This window comes from Pygoscelis adeliae, unplaced genomic scaffold (genome assembly GCF_000699105.1).
Source record: "Pygoscelis adeliae isolate BGI_AS28 unplaced genomic scaffold, ASM69910v1 Scaffold267, whole genome shotgun sequence".
NCBI classification, from domain to species: domain Eukaryota; kingdom Metazoa; phylum Chordata; class Aves; order Sphenisciformes; family Spheniscidae; genus Pygoscelis; species Pygoscelis adeliae.
This window is the reverse complement of record NW_008825150.1, coordinates 1,907,062-1,921,193: the sequence shown is the minus strand read 5'-3', so window position 1 is coordinate 1,921,193 and position 14,132 is coordinate 1,907,062. Positions and strand designations below refer to the sequence as shown.

Here is a 14,132-nt window from a genome sequence, read left to right as displayed (position 1 = left end):
GGGAAAGATGGTTTATGATTAAAATAAAATTGAAAAAATTGCAAATCATGTATTTGCCTAGAAAGGTAGTTTTGGGGTTGTCTGAAAGTAGGGATTAATGACTGACCCAAAGTAAAATCTGCATGATTTGGGAACCCAACTTTCCCAAAAGTTCTTTATCATGATTTTGTGGAAGTGAGAGTCCAAGTCCAAGCTTTTTCTTCAAATAAAGCAAAAAACCTTTTGGACCTTTGGCTAGTTCTTTGTTTGCAAGGCTGATGGCTTGTTCTTTAAAAAATGGAGCTGAAGTGCCAAATGTTTGAAATGTTTGAAGACATTTTCCCTCTCAGAAGATATTTTTTAACTTAAAAGAAAACCCGTCCGCCCTAATCAATTTTGGTTTAATATAAAATAGTAGGGGGTTTAGATTATTTTAGAAAATGAGGGGGAGGTAGGGAGAATTGCTAATTTGTCCTAGTAATGACAGAGGATCTTTGTGATAATGGCATAAAAGTTGAAGGGAAAGCAATTTTAAAGTAGGATCCTGCCTTACAAACATTTTGTATTTACCCAGTACATGATACTGTCAAAGTCACGCTGTTCTCAGAGGAGTGTTCGTTTTACACAACAAAGCTGAAGAGTGGGAGCTTTCCTTGTCAAGTTATTCCCATTTTCAAACATTGTTTAACAGCCAAAAGTGATCTAGCAATACTAAGATGTCGGCTATGGAACAAAGTATTTCAAGGTAATGTAATATTTTCCATTAACAATTTTCACGTTGTGACATACACCGCTCTGAGGAGCGCCTGCCCTGGAGGCCAGGCTGAGTGTTGGTACTGATCACGGTGCCTTCAGCTTCAGCTTGGTGTTTGACTCAGAGGCACTGCGGAAGAAGGAGGGATGGAAAGAGCCTGCCAATGCTGAACGCCCCACGCAGAGCATGCACAGCCCACATGCACCACAGCCACGGGAGCATATGCTTGAAGAGGACACCCAAGGAACAACGCACGAGCAGAACTGCTTGCACACCTCACACCTTGGCATCACTCCCTTAAAGCCTTTCCTCTTCTCCTTATGGGATTTCATGGGTCTCTCTGTGCTTAGCTCAGTTGCTAATCTCCCCGTACTACAAGTCACTTTCCATCATAGTGGCCTACGCGAATGACAGATCGTGTTCATCCCCGGAGAAGTTCAGGGAAGTAGCTAAGGGGAAAAGCCTGAGCTTTGAAGTGGGAAACAGAGAATATTTCAGCTAATGCACCAGACTAACGCTGTGTGGCAGCTGAGTCCGGAGGTTTTTGTGCAATATCCTGCAATCCCAAGCTGTTGAATTAGATGTTCTTGCCTGAGAAAGCCCAAAGGCATTGCTTTAAATATCTCAATTAACAATCCCACTGAACATTAAGGAAACTGCTAGACTTTGTCTTTCATATGTCAGTGTTTGGTCTTGGAGAAATGTAATCATGGATGATTAAGACATCTGAAGTAATTGAAATTTTCTACAGACTTGGGCAGAGAGCATGAATGTAAACACCTCCCCTGCCCTGGATCAAAAGGTAATGCCACCAGCTCCAGGTGGCTCTGACTGAATGCTGCGTGGCAAAGTTGCTCTCACTCGGAAAGGATACTACCCATTAATGTTGTCCTATGTGCTGAATAGGCCTTACTAACTACCTTTTCATCCTAATTAAGCCTTCATCTTAAGTGTTCCTTTTCAACCCCGTTGCCCTTTAAAGGGCAAGACTACCGAATAGGTGGTACATGAAGGAAACTACACAGAATATCAAGTAATGAAAAATTCACTAGGGTGTTACCCTTCCCAACCACACAGTTTAAAAGGATCTGGGATTTATGGTGAAATCAGGACCATTTTTTTTCTTCATTTCCCAGTCCTCATCTGCTTATATACCTGCAAATACAAAATTCCATCTGATAATTAGTGGTGAGAGAAATCAAAGGATGTGCACTTGAATGTGGCTAAAGCTAGGTGACGAATTTAATGTAAAGATATCCCCAGAAGATTACAGCTTAAGCTATTCCGTGATTGATAGAAGGTGTTAAACATTCTTTAAAAAAAGGCAATTCCCTTGGATGAATCCCTAAATAGGGTTATGATTAAATCGGACATTTGGGAATAAGCTGGAAACTGGCAAATGCCTAGTTTAGATTTATGATTCGAAAGCCAAGTACTGCTGAGCTCAGCAGCAGTCCTCCAGCTCACGCCTGTTTTTATCAGTTACAAAACCAATCTGCACTGTATTTCAAACCTAACATAGGCACATGGGGAAATGTGATACATTTTGAACTTCAGGCTGAAATTTGATTTACTCAGATATGCATCCACCCCTCTCCTGCTCCATCATACTGGGGATTTTACTAGTTCCTACTGGTACAGGTTAAGGTATTCTTACCATATATTCATGACAATCCTGTCATATAGGGTATTTCCTACTGTTGTGATTTAACCCAGCAGGCACCTAAACACCACACAGCCATTTGCTCACTCCCCCCAGCGGGATGGGGGAGAGAATCATGAAAAAAAAAGTAAAATTTGTGGGTTGAGATAAAGACAGTTTAATAGGTCAGAAAAGGAAGGGAAAAAAAAATAATGATAAAAGAATATACAAAATAAATGATGCACGATGCAATTGCTCACCACCCGCTGACCAATGCCCAGCCAGTCCCTGAGCAGCGGTCACCGCCCCCCGGCTAACTCCCCCCAGTTTATGTACTGAGCATGACGTCGTGTGGTGTGGAATATTCCTTTGGCCAGTTTGGGTCAGCTGTCCTGGCTGTGCCCCCTCCCAGCTTCTCGCTGGCAGGGCACTAGTCCTTGACTAGTGTAAGCACTGCTTAGCAACAACTAAAACATCGGTGTGTTATCAACATTATTCTCATCCTAAATCCAAAACACAGCACTGTATGAGCTACTAGGAAGAAAATTAACTCTATCCCAGCCAAAATCAGGACGCCTACTCAGCCTGTTCTTACCCTTATTTTATTTGACCTTCCCCAGCTCATAGGAACAAAGGCTACTTGTGAAATCTTAAGCCTAATTTTGAAACTTCTGGGAGCCTGCACCCTTCTGCAGTTCACCTGCAGCAAACACTAGCCACCAAGCTGTGACAGCAAATGTTTACCTACCAACCCATTCAGGTTATATGGCTGTTAACCACTCTGGGTCACTGTGAGAATAATCCATAGAATATTTTTGTAAATTTTCCTGAAAAGCGAAATTCCTCCATCATCACAAACTTGTAGCATTATAAAAGTCACCTACCCTTGGGCACAGCCAAAGGTGGGAGGGCTTCTGTGGGCGAGCAACACATCCTAGCAAATCAAGTAAGCTCATCCCCTTTCACTGGCTGAATGAAACTGCAGGGTAGTTGCAGGCTGGTTTTCGTTGGAGGTGCCCAATATTTATGCAATAATTTAGTTTAGGAATGGATATATTTTGCTGGCTTTTTAAAAACAGTAATTCAAAATAAAAGGATAGATACCAATCCTTAAAACTATTAACATTGCTGTCAATTGCAGGGTGACAGGTAATGATGACCTCAAATAGTCAAATGAACAACTTCAGTTAAAAACAAATTTAAATGATGTATTTCTGAGCCTTCTAGGATTTTGATTTCCGATCCATTAAAAAAACCAAGCTGCTTGCCAAGCTACCTGATAGCTCTTATTTCCAGCTGAGATTTCCAGAGTTTAATCACACCCCTGCTGGGATACTTTTGGAGAATTACTTTTTTAAAAATAGGAATATGATTTGGAAACGCATATCCAGAGGTCCACAGAGGAAGCAGGCTACATTTCCTTCTTGCTTTTTTATTGAAACATTTGTATCATAAAAACATTTTTCCTTCATATTTTGAACACTGAGATATGAGTTAACAAATTGTGTTCCCAATTTGCCCTCAGCCCAAGCCACAACTTCTGCCATTATTTATAGCCACAACTACACAGTGAAAATGTGCAATAACTTACAGCAGGTATTCTAAGTAATACAGCATACAGCCATGCTGTTGATAATATGAACTAAATAGCATTTAGTTTTGGTCTGCCCTACCTATTCTGTTTGTACAGATGTGTTAAAAACAGCACTACCCAGCTGTAACTTGGAATATATAAAGGGTTTAAAATGTTAAAAAAGTTCATTCTTTAGAAACAGTAATCACACTTCAGAGAAAGAACAAGAGATTATAATGTTATCTGTCAGGCTATAAATAAGTGGAAAAAACCCAAAAGCCAGACATGACTATGCCTCCCGTCATCAGAGTATCTACTGGAGTTGCTCCTTTCCAAAGTTTAGATTAGGAGCTCTAGATTAGGAGATGAATAAATGTGCTGCAATTTTTAAAAGATTTTTTTAATCCCTCATGTCGAGTGGAACATTGACCAGAAGGGTAAACCTGAACTTGAGGGCCATTTTCCTTTGCAGCAATGACTTTTTACACTTTCTCAGGTGAAAGAGTGAGCTAAACTTACCAAGGGAAAACTGAAGGACGGATGCAGTAGTTGTGTTAAGGCCAGTGGTGGTCTACAGGAAGAAAAGCAAACAGCAGAGAGGTCATGTTAGATCAGCAAAACAATACATTCATCACTTGTTTTTCTTTGAAAGCATCGAAACTCTCTGGATACCTAGATCTCCGGTGCATAAAACCATTAATCGCCAACCCTTTCAGGTTGAATGATCATGGACATTTCTGTTATGTCATTTCGATTATTGATATCTCATCATATGTCAAAGCTGGATTTTTTTTCTTTTACTGTATGAATGTCTACAAACTTAGCACATTTATGTGAAACACTGGTGCTTGACCAGTGTTTAGAAGATTGAAAAAGTGAACCTTGTGGTCTATGGTCAGCTTAGTATAAATCTGTATATACAGACTGGTTTTCACTTACTTCTCCCAGCACAGAACAAGAATGATCATAAATAAATAATAAAAATAACATCAAGTAAACCTGAAATAATAAAATGAAATATTAAGAGGGAATAACAAAATCTAAGTCTTCAATGGCAAATCAAACAAAACCTTGGTGATACTGCATAACATATACAATGAAATTTTGTGGTAGCATCTACATACTGTTGACATCCAATCAAGACCTAGAAACAGGCAGAAAACACAGAGCAGCTCACTCTGTATTCAGCACACCACCCTCCTTTGATGCCTTTCTTTCTCCCTTCTTTCAATGCCTCCATATTTCAGTAGTTCAGATTAGGACTGTTTTCCTGAAAATGTTATAACATAAAAAGCACTAGAATGTTGTGAAGGACACTTATTTATTTTCAATTCATTTTGAAAGTTGGACTTAACGACACTGCTACATAACAAGCAAAGCAGAAGCCCTGCCTATAAGCACTGCCTGATCTAGTTATTTTAACAAAGAGCTGAAAAATCATTGCAACTGTTTAGCAAGCAGAAAGACCAACTGGAGGGTCACCCCAGAAAGAGGAGACTCAAAGTTTGCTTCATTCACTTTAGCAAAAGACCCAACAAAGATATAATTTATCATCATAAGCAGATTTTAGACGCTACATTGAAGAAGGAAAAATGTACAAGCTGAAAGACAATGGCAACATTAGATCAAAAGAGAAAAGGAAAAAAGGCATGACCTGGCCAGACAGTAAGTTTACACAATCATAAAAGAAGTCATTTAATTGGAAGAATAGGAACAGCAAACACCTTAAATAGATTAATCTGATATTGTTGCCAGCGATGCCTGCAGCCTAGATTTCAAGACCTTGGAGTTGTCCTCCCATGTCAGATCCTACGCACCAATAATTCATGTCATTTCCCATGAAAGCAGTGAAAGACTCTTCCATCAGAGGTGTTCCTTGTGATCTGCATCCATGCACCACGTCATATGCCACAGAGAAGTCAAACTTCTGAGCAAATTCAGCCCTAGAAGCAAGGTCCTGGGGCTAGCAGGCTTTGGCTACAAGAGCTCAGCTGGGGATCTGCATGGAGGCAGCTCCAAGTGGAGCACCCAGAGGACTTCAGTGATCCTCCTGCTTTGCTTGTATGAGTGAGTGATGTAGAGAAAACGGAATAGTAGATAAGAATGAAAAAAAGTGGTAATCGGCAAAATATAGATAAACATTTGAGCTCATGAACAGTAAAATGTCATTTTCTAAAAAAGCCAGCACCCAAGTAAAGATTAGACTCAATGACTTGGAAGATGCTACATTCTTTCAAGCACCCATTAACTATGGCAGTATTACAAAGGCAATTTTACCAGCATTTTGTAATGATGAACAGTGCAATTTCTGCATAATTTCCCCGAGTCACACAGTGAAAGCAGAGATTCTTCCACTATCAGGTATTCCTACTCTCTTTAATTATCTACTATGCAGATAAACATGAAAACTGGTGAGAGAGATCTCTCTCATGTCTGAAGTCCCTTATTAGCCTGTGCATCTCTGCATGACACTGCTAGTCCTAAATGCAGATGTTTTCTGACTGTTCTTTAGGACTCCATTGACGCAGAACAAATGTTATCTCTCAGTCACCTGTATTGGCTTTTCTGTCTTTGGAGACTTTCAAAAGAATTTCCATATCTTTGCAAATGTATATTCAAATGTATATGATTAACAAATTCTAGGTGATAGCTCCCTCCATTCCCTTCCATGTACTAACATCAGCTTTTGGGTAGCTACATGTTAAGTCAGCTCGAATAGTTGACTTCTGCTAAACTAATAGTCTTTTTCTTTTGCAAGTCAGTTTTAACCTGGATTCATTTTCTGCTGTGGTTTGCCATGCAGCCCACCACTGCTCGTACAGATACCATCTCTCCCTCCAGTGGGAGGGGACAGGCGATGGTGCTGAAGAGCAAAAGGGACTGGACTTCTTCCAGTGCCATCGTGCACCAAATTGAGTTATTAATGAAATGATGCCTTTGAAAATAATGGATGGCATTATTTGGCATGAGTTGGCATGAGTTTTTGGTGTGTTTTGGTTTTTTTCTACATACATATTACATACGGAGGGGAACTTCTTATAAATATTAAAGAATGGGATCTTCACTGAAATGCGCTGAAGATTAGCTGATAACAAGATTACATGTGCTTTTGGAGGGTGCATGGAAATTTAGGAAATTTATTACAGCTATTAATGATCTGTGAACTAAGGCAGATTCCGTGGGACAAATTCCCAAGGATTTACATTCATCTCAAACAACAACTTTAAAAACTACCTGAAAATTTGGCACTATCTGTACATAATGTTTACTTAAAATACAGTTTTCCTTTCTTTGGAATATTCCTAACAGGTAATTTTAGTCTTTAAACAAAAACAGGGAAGCTGCATTTATATAACTCCTTTAAAAATACAGTCACAACCCTATTTAAGTCCATTCTGTCAGGATCAATTCAGTATTAGGTATCACATTTATCATGACAAATAATAAAGTACTTTCTGACTTGAGTTATGAGTACCTATTATATTAGTTTACACTCAATTAATTATGTTGTGCAAGTTCTCATTTGAAAACAAAACCCTTTATCAATGTTCAGTGGCTCATATCACCAAAAATTAAATGTATCAGTTATCACAGAGGAGGCATTCATGTAGACTTAAAATGGACTATGTTGTAAGTCATATCAGTAATGCTTTAGAAAAAAAGCATTAGACATACTAAAAACTTTTTGCAAAGTTCTGCAAAGGACTACTAAGTTCAGATGCTGCAGAGAGGTGGGTAGGGAGCCTTTAGTAGCTATTTTCCTTCACTTGCAACATCTCTGACGCTATACATCCTTCCAGCATTTTGCCAGTGATAAATTCTCACCAATAGACATACACAGTTAACATTAAAAACCCTCTGCCTGCAGTAACAGGCGGCTGCTGGGAGTCAGGAGAAGGGAGGAAGGTCAAGGAAGCAAACCAGCAGCTGTCACAGCTGTTGATATAATACATTTTGCAAATTCAACTCTTCTTGACTAAGTATTTTAAAGCAATAATGTGGCAATAGAAGCCATGAACAGGAACAGAGATTTCAAGAGCCATTTCAAGTAGGGACGGAATGGGACTCAAATAGTAAAGATGATAGAATAAAAATGCATAATGATTGGAGGAATTAAACAGGTTTTAAAATTTGTGACAGGAAGAGATATGTTGGGAAATTGTTGGAACATGACTACAAATCAGAAACAAGTTGGTTCTAAGAAAATAGGGATTTAAACCTATGTCCATATTAAAAAATAAAACTAGGTCAGACCTCTGGCACAGACACCGTCCTGTGCTCATCCAGGATGTTAAGCCATTAGTATGTTCCTTCAGAAGGATTTGATTTTTCTGCAACACTGCCATAATATTTATAAACACTTCCATTATTAGACTGCTAACTGTTTATAAGCATGATGATTTTTTCAGTTGATTATTTAATCACACCACTTTGGCATCATAATAAATTTTTCCAAGTTCCTGATGCCATGGTAGTGCTATTTTACCACATGGTAATATGACAAATGCAGTCCAACACCACATTTTGAAGCCAATTTGTGATTACTAAGGATAGTCTAAATTACATATCAGCAGGGAGAAGACAGCTAATTAATGACATTTCAAAACCCTCATAGCTGGGATCCTGGGTTTGCTAAATGTCATAAATAGATTGTTTTTCAAGGAGTGCTACCTATGCTCAATACTGCAACTAAAAATGAGTTTAAAATTTGGGAAAAATATCCCAGTGGTGTGACTTCATTTTTGCACAGGACATGAAACAAAGCATGTCTTCTCAAGGCAGTTAATGAAGCATAGTACATTCAAATAGGATTCAAAGTAGCAGAGAAGCAATTTAGCATCCCTGTCAGGATTCCCCGGCTGGAGCTGGCTGTGAGGGAAATGACTGAAATTCTCCTTTATCCGTAAAACCTCTGAATTAGTTTTATATGTGTTTATGACTTTCAGTCACCACACCAGCAACATCTGCATTGCATTTGTGGAGTTCTGGTCCCAGTTAAGGATGTAAAATTAACCCTGTTAAAAGAATTGTCAGTGTCTGAAATGAAGAGAAGATGCCTGGCCAAAACCACTTCTGTTTTATGGCCCTCTTCCATGTATGCTCTTCAAATAGCTCTAATCAGCCTCTCCCACCACTCAGAAGACTGTTGAAAACATGAAAATTAATTTTGAATTACACAGGCTTTGAGTTGGTCTTTTAATTTTTCAGTTCTTTCCAAAACTCTCATTTTATGTATGTCATTGCAGCTAGCGGCCCAGCATCAGCATGTGGGCATTGGTTATATATCTTTCAATTCATTTTCCACACCCAGATGATCCCAAGTTAATGCAAATTGCACCATGTTGTTTCTTACAGCAATTTTATGACCAAACTACCCCCCAGTGAAATTAATTCTGTCACCTTCATCATGACTCAGTTTGTTACATACACTTTCCTGAGACTGGCAGGTGCTTGCTCCAGGCTGCATTTAAGTCTGTAAGATGCATTGTTCACAAGTGATGTTTTACAACCAAATTAACATTTGTCAACAGCGACAAGAAAAAACGGGACACAGCCAATAAAATAAGAGAAGAAAAATGAACCTTGTCTTTTTTTTCATTGTCAGAAATAAAAAGAGAATGATGCCACTTTGACAACACAGTTTTATTTTCTTGCCTTTCCAGTCCTTTATAGATACTTTAAATAACTTGGATGCACGCTAGAACAAGAGACTTTCCCCTGCAAACTATTGCAATAACCTTTGGTTAGCATCTATAGTTTAAAACACTGGGATGTTCCTGGGGTGCTCTACTATGGCCCTATCGCCTTGTTTAAGAGCCTCTCTGCTGAACACCAAACTTTCAAAGCACACCGACACCTCTGCAGCCGAGGCAGCCTCGATTCATAGCCTACAGTCCCAGCCCTGGCAGATGAGCCAGCCTTCACTTACCAGTTCTCTGGGACCATATGGCTCACAGAAAGTGACAGCATTGCCATGCATTATCACACCGCACTGCTCTCCAACCTCACAGTTACTGCATTCAGACCTGCAGGAAGAACACACCGTGTTTAAAATGGAAATCAGAAACCGTACGTTTGAGACTGCATCAGGCTGTAAAATAAGACCGTTATATCTTGGTGCTCAAACATATTGGACTGTTTTGCTATCATGGTGCTGAATGTAAAGAGCAATGTACGTATGATGCACTAGAGCTGCCTCTGGAAAAAGCCATTTGTAAGTACTTGCTCTCTGCACACTGTCCCCCCAAAAAGGAGTGTCCTTGCTTGTCGACTGCAAAACATCACACCATGGGAAACCAAGCTGAACTCTTACATGTATAATTTACCTGAAATTACTCTTCTTCCACAATCCTTACTGCACATTTGATATACCATATGTAAACCCACCATCACGGAGCTACCGTACAGAACAGCTCAGGAGAAAGGGTTAGGATCAGCACCCCTCCAGCCCACAGGGTTATTTACCCCAAAGGCAGACTCGAGGCTGCAGACCCTACCCGAAACTGGGCACCAAGAGGCTCCTACAGCTGAGCCGCTGTAACACGGGTCCTGCTGCTGCTTTCTATTTGTATTTGTCATATCCCATATTCCTAGTAACACAGAGTTGCCACTCTGTTCACATTTTAGGGGAAAAAATATGAAGAAAATCTCAGGGAGGCTGGTAAGTGCTGCTAAGCCAACTAATTGCACCTCTCCTGATATTTCTTAACTAATATGAAGGACTTTGTGGGTGGCCTGAAAGCAGAGCAGAGGGGAAGAGCCCTCTCCCTCACCTTCGAGGATCAGGGTATCAGCTCTTGGCATGAGCAGCAGATCTTCCAAAAATTCTGGAGACACTCCTAGCCCCTGACAAACTGTCTGCAATGGGGCTGACCAACATTGCCTTCGGGCATCCAAAGCTCAGCTTTAACATCAAACCTACAGGCAAACTTTTGCTCCTGGAGCAACTCCATTGTAAGCAAGAGTGAACTCACTCCAAACCTTCTTATTTCCTGTTGATTTTTATCTGTAGTTTGATAACTGGTATTTTTAGAGTTTTAAGTGCAATGGACTTAGGCAAGGAGTGTTTAGGCAGTTTTTTCTTTGGCTTCTCTCACACAGAGTGCCTCAGACTTGGCCACCCTTTCTGATGTATGATGTCACCAAAATACACATTCCCATATACGCAGCCCAGATGTAGTTCAGTAGCATGCAAAGGTTTGGTTTTCTTCTATCTTTTCATTCTCCGGCTACTTTCTGGATGGCAGATCTTACAGGAAATTGGATGGAAAGGAAGAAATCCCAAGAACATAGGGACTTGCTGACAACATATATGATGATCTATGATCATAGTTGACCATAGATAACTGATACATACTATCAATGTATAGTTGATTCCTATACAAATTTCCTTGGTTTTTTTTTCACATCTTTTCCTAATTTATGTTGCTTGTTTGTCTTTTCATTAATAAATGTTGTGTTAAACCTCTGCAAGTCTTTCTGTAAACTGCTTGGAGCAGGATTTTTCTATTCTTGAGTATCTGAAAACCATCAGCCCACCATGGTCCTGCACAGGACAAATGAAATCTCCAGCTGCATTCCGAGGAAGAGGCAGGTAGCATTGTCAGCTACACCATGGGACTGGGACAGCTTTTCCCTGCAGGGGCCATGCATCCAAAAGGTCTGAGCAAGGGAGGATGGGCTGCTGTGAACCCAGGTAGTGATTAGAAATAATGTTTAAATTAATTAATTAATTAACTAAGTACACATTTAACTAAATGGAGCTACCTCCCGATCTGCTCCTGCAGCAGACTGGGGCTCCTCACCACTCCCCTGGCTTCCCAAGGGCAGCAAAGTGTGGGTAACTTTTGGCAGAATGGGTTAACTCAGGTTGGCATACAATACCCTGCAGATCTGTGAGTGCTAAGCTCTGCTGAGCGATAGATGTTAGGTTTTCAGATGCACAGATGTGGTGAATAATTGATTGCACTTGTTATTTTGGGTCTCTCCAGTTGGTCCTGGATGAATTCAGCACAGGGCTGGCTTTCTTACGCCCAAGTCCATTACAGAAGACAAAGATTAATTCCTTATTCCCACTTTCCAAATCTCTCCCTTATTCTGAGATTTTATCAAAGTTCAGTTTCAGCTCCGCCTCCCGAAACAAAGTCAGACATAAAAAATCCTTGAGTTTTTTTCCTGTATGAGCATGTCAATAAAGTCATTTAGCAATTCACACTGATGGCATTTAGGATTTTGAATTTAAGCAGAAAAATTGAATCCTGTAATAAAGTAATGTAGTTCCTATCCACTTCCATGAGTTAATATTTACTTATAGAAGCCACAGTCGGCCCATAATTTTATTTCTCAATATAAGGCAAGAAGAAAGTGTGTGAGTGAATGAAATTGTAGTTTAAGAGACAGTACAGAAACAGAGTTCACGGAGGACGTGTTTTGTCGCTATCTAAATTTCACTTGATCCTTAAACTCTGGTAATTGAAGAACAGAGGGACAGAAACTAGAAGAATACCTGGATTTGTGTAGGATTCTGGCTGTTTATGATTATCTGCCCCTACATTTTGGAGTTTTATAGCAGAATATATGCCTGAATTCCTGGTATGTGCAGGGAGAGATAGATACGGGAGAAAAACTTTGCCCATGAATACTATGTAGGGACCATTTAGTTCCTCGTGAAAGGTCAGGCTACATAATCCAAGGGATATTTTAATTTTGTAATTCTCATATTTCAATAAATACAAAGTGATTCAGCAGTTCATCTATTTTGCTTCTGTAACGTGGTGTAAGAAATACTGTCTGCAAATCCAGAAACACTGTCCTTCTAATACAGCTGTTTCATTATCACTCGTCTTTTCTAGGATGACTCTTATAAGAAATTGGATGGCTGTTGGTAATCCTGATTCAAACCTTTGTGCACTCTTTGAAATGCATTACCTCTGACAATAAATTGCTCACTAGCTTGACAGGAATGCATGAAGAGCAAGATAATTGATCTGCTGTTCCTCAGATCATCATCATAGTATTACGTGTTTAGAAATGATCCAATTTACTCCTTTCCTGGTGCAGACAGGAAGGTTAATTTCTTTTCCATTTATACAAACAGGAGACAGTATTAATTGCCCTGGCTGGGTGCAGCTTTTTACATTATCTTTCTCACCTGGCTGGTCTAAAATCTTAGCATGTTAAAATCACTTCAACTTTCTCTTCACAGCTAATACTTGCTGCCACTGTGGACATTGTGTCGTATTCATCTAGATGTCTTCTCTGCAGACCTGCCATCGCTCTCATCTCTGGCTTAGAGACTCCCACCTCTCTCTGCTATTGTTCTTCACTTTGCTGAAGGGGAAACATCTGCTGTTTCCTCATCCCTATTTGTCATCTCTTTTCCCTCTACAATACCCGAGTTTGTGGATATTGTATTGACTGATGTCTTTTGTGATGTCTGGACTATAAAGAAGATAAACATCTCAAGCTGCCAAGAGATTTTTAAACATAAATCTTTCTGAAATTTAATCCCACAGTTTTAGTGCAATTTGGAAAACACTTTAGGACTTCTCTCTCCTGTCACAAAGCTTTTCTCCACCTCTTTACCACTGGAAATATCACTGTACCTCTCCATTTCTCATATGCCATGAAGAAGTGATGGAACCTGTTTCTTATTGATTGATTTTACATGCTCAACTTTTCTTCATGTCATCTTTGAAGAGTATGTCTTCTGTAAGTGATTGCTGTTTGGAGTGCTGATAGGCTTTGAGATGAAGCATGGCATCAAGTTGGGAAGGAGAGTTTAGCCAGCAACAAGCTTCTGTACAGAGTCTTTCTCTTTTAAATGTACTGAATCCCCTGTTGTCTACAGCCTTACTGTCAAAACTAAGTGTTTTATACAGGAACGTACATTAATGACAGCATCTCTTCTTTACTAATTTATGCATCTTCTTTTTCCCCCCTTTTTGTCTCAACATTAAATCGTTTATCATAGGATTAAACAGAATATTTTTTCTAGATTTGTTCTTGTTTGGCCTGTTTCAGTTCTTATATAGCACCTTTTTTATACTCTCTACACCAGTTTTATGAGGTTACATGGAGGCAAGATGGTCACAGAACAGGTGCTCAACAACCTAGACAGTCTTCCAGATACTGCCTATATTGAACCTCTTCTCATCCAGCCATTCCCTGGCCCTTCCCTGGCA

At 39.7% G+C, this 14,132-nt stretch overlaps 1 protein-coding gene across 1 annotated transcript in view; it reads right to left on the bottom strand.

Moving 5' to 3' along the window:
- RELN (reelin) overlaps positions 1-14,132 on the bottom strand; it is a 305,627-nt gene that overhangs the window by 148,059 nt on the left and 143,436 nt on the right. Inside the window, exons 8-9 of the mRNA XM_009328375.1 lie at positions 9,878-9,974; positions 4,468-4,519 (exon numbers count right to left, since the gene is read on the bottom strand). Coding sequence (XP_009326650.1) covers positions 4,468-4,519; positions 9,878-9,974 — 149 coding nt within the window. The remainder of the gene's footprint in view (positions 1-4,467; positions 4,520-9,877; positions 9,975-14,132) is intronic.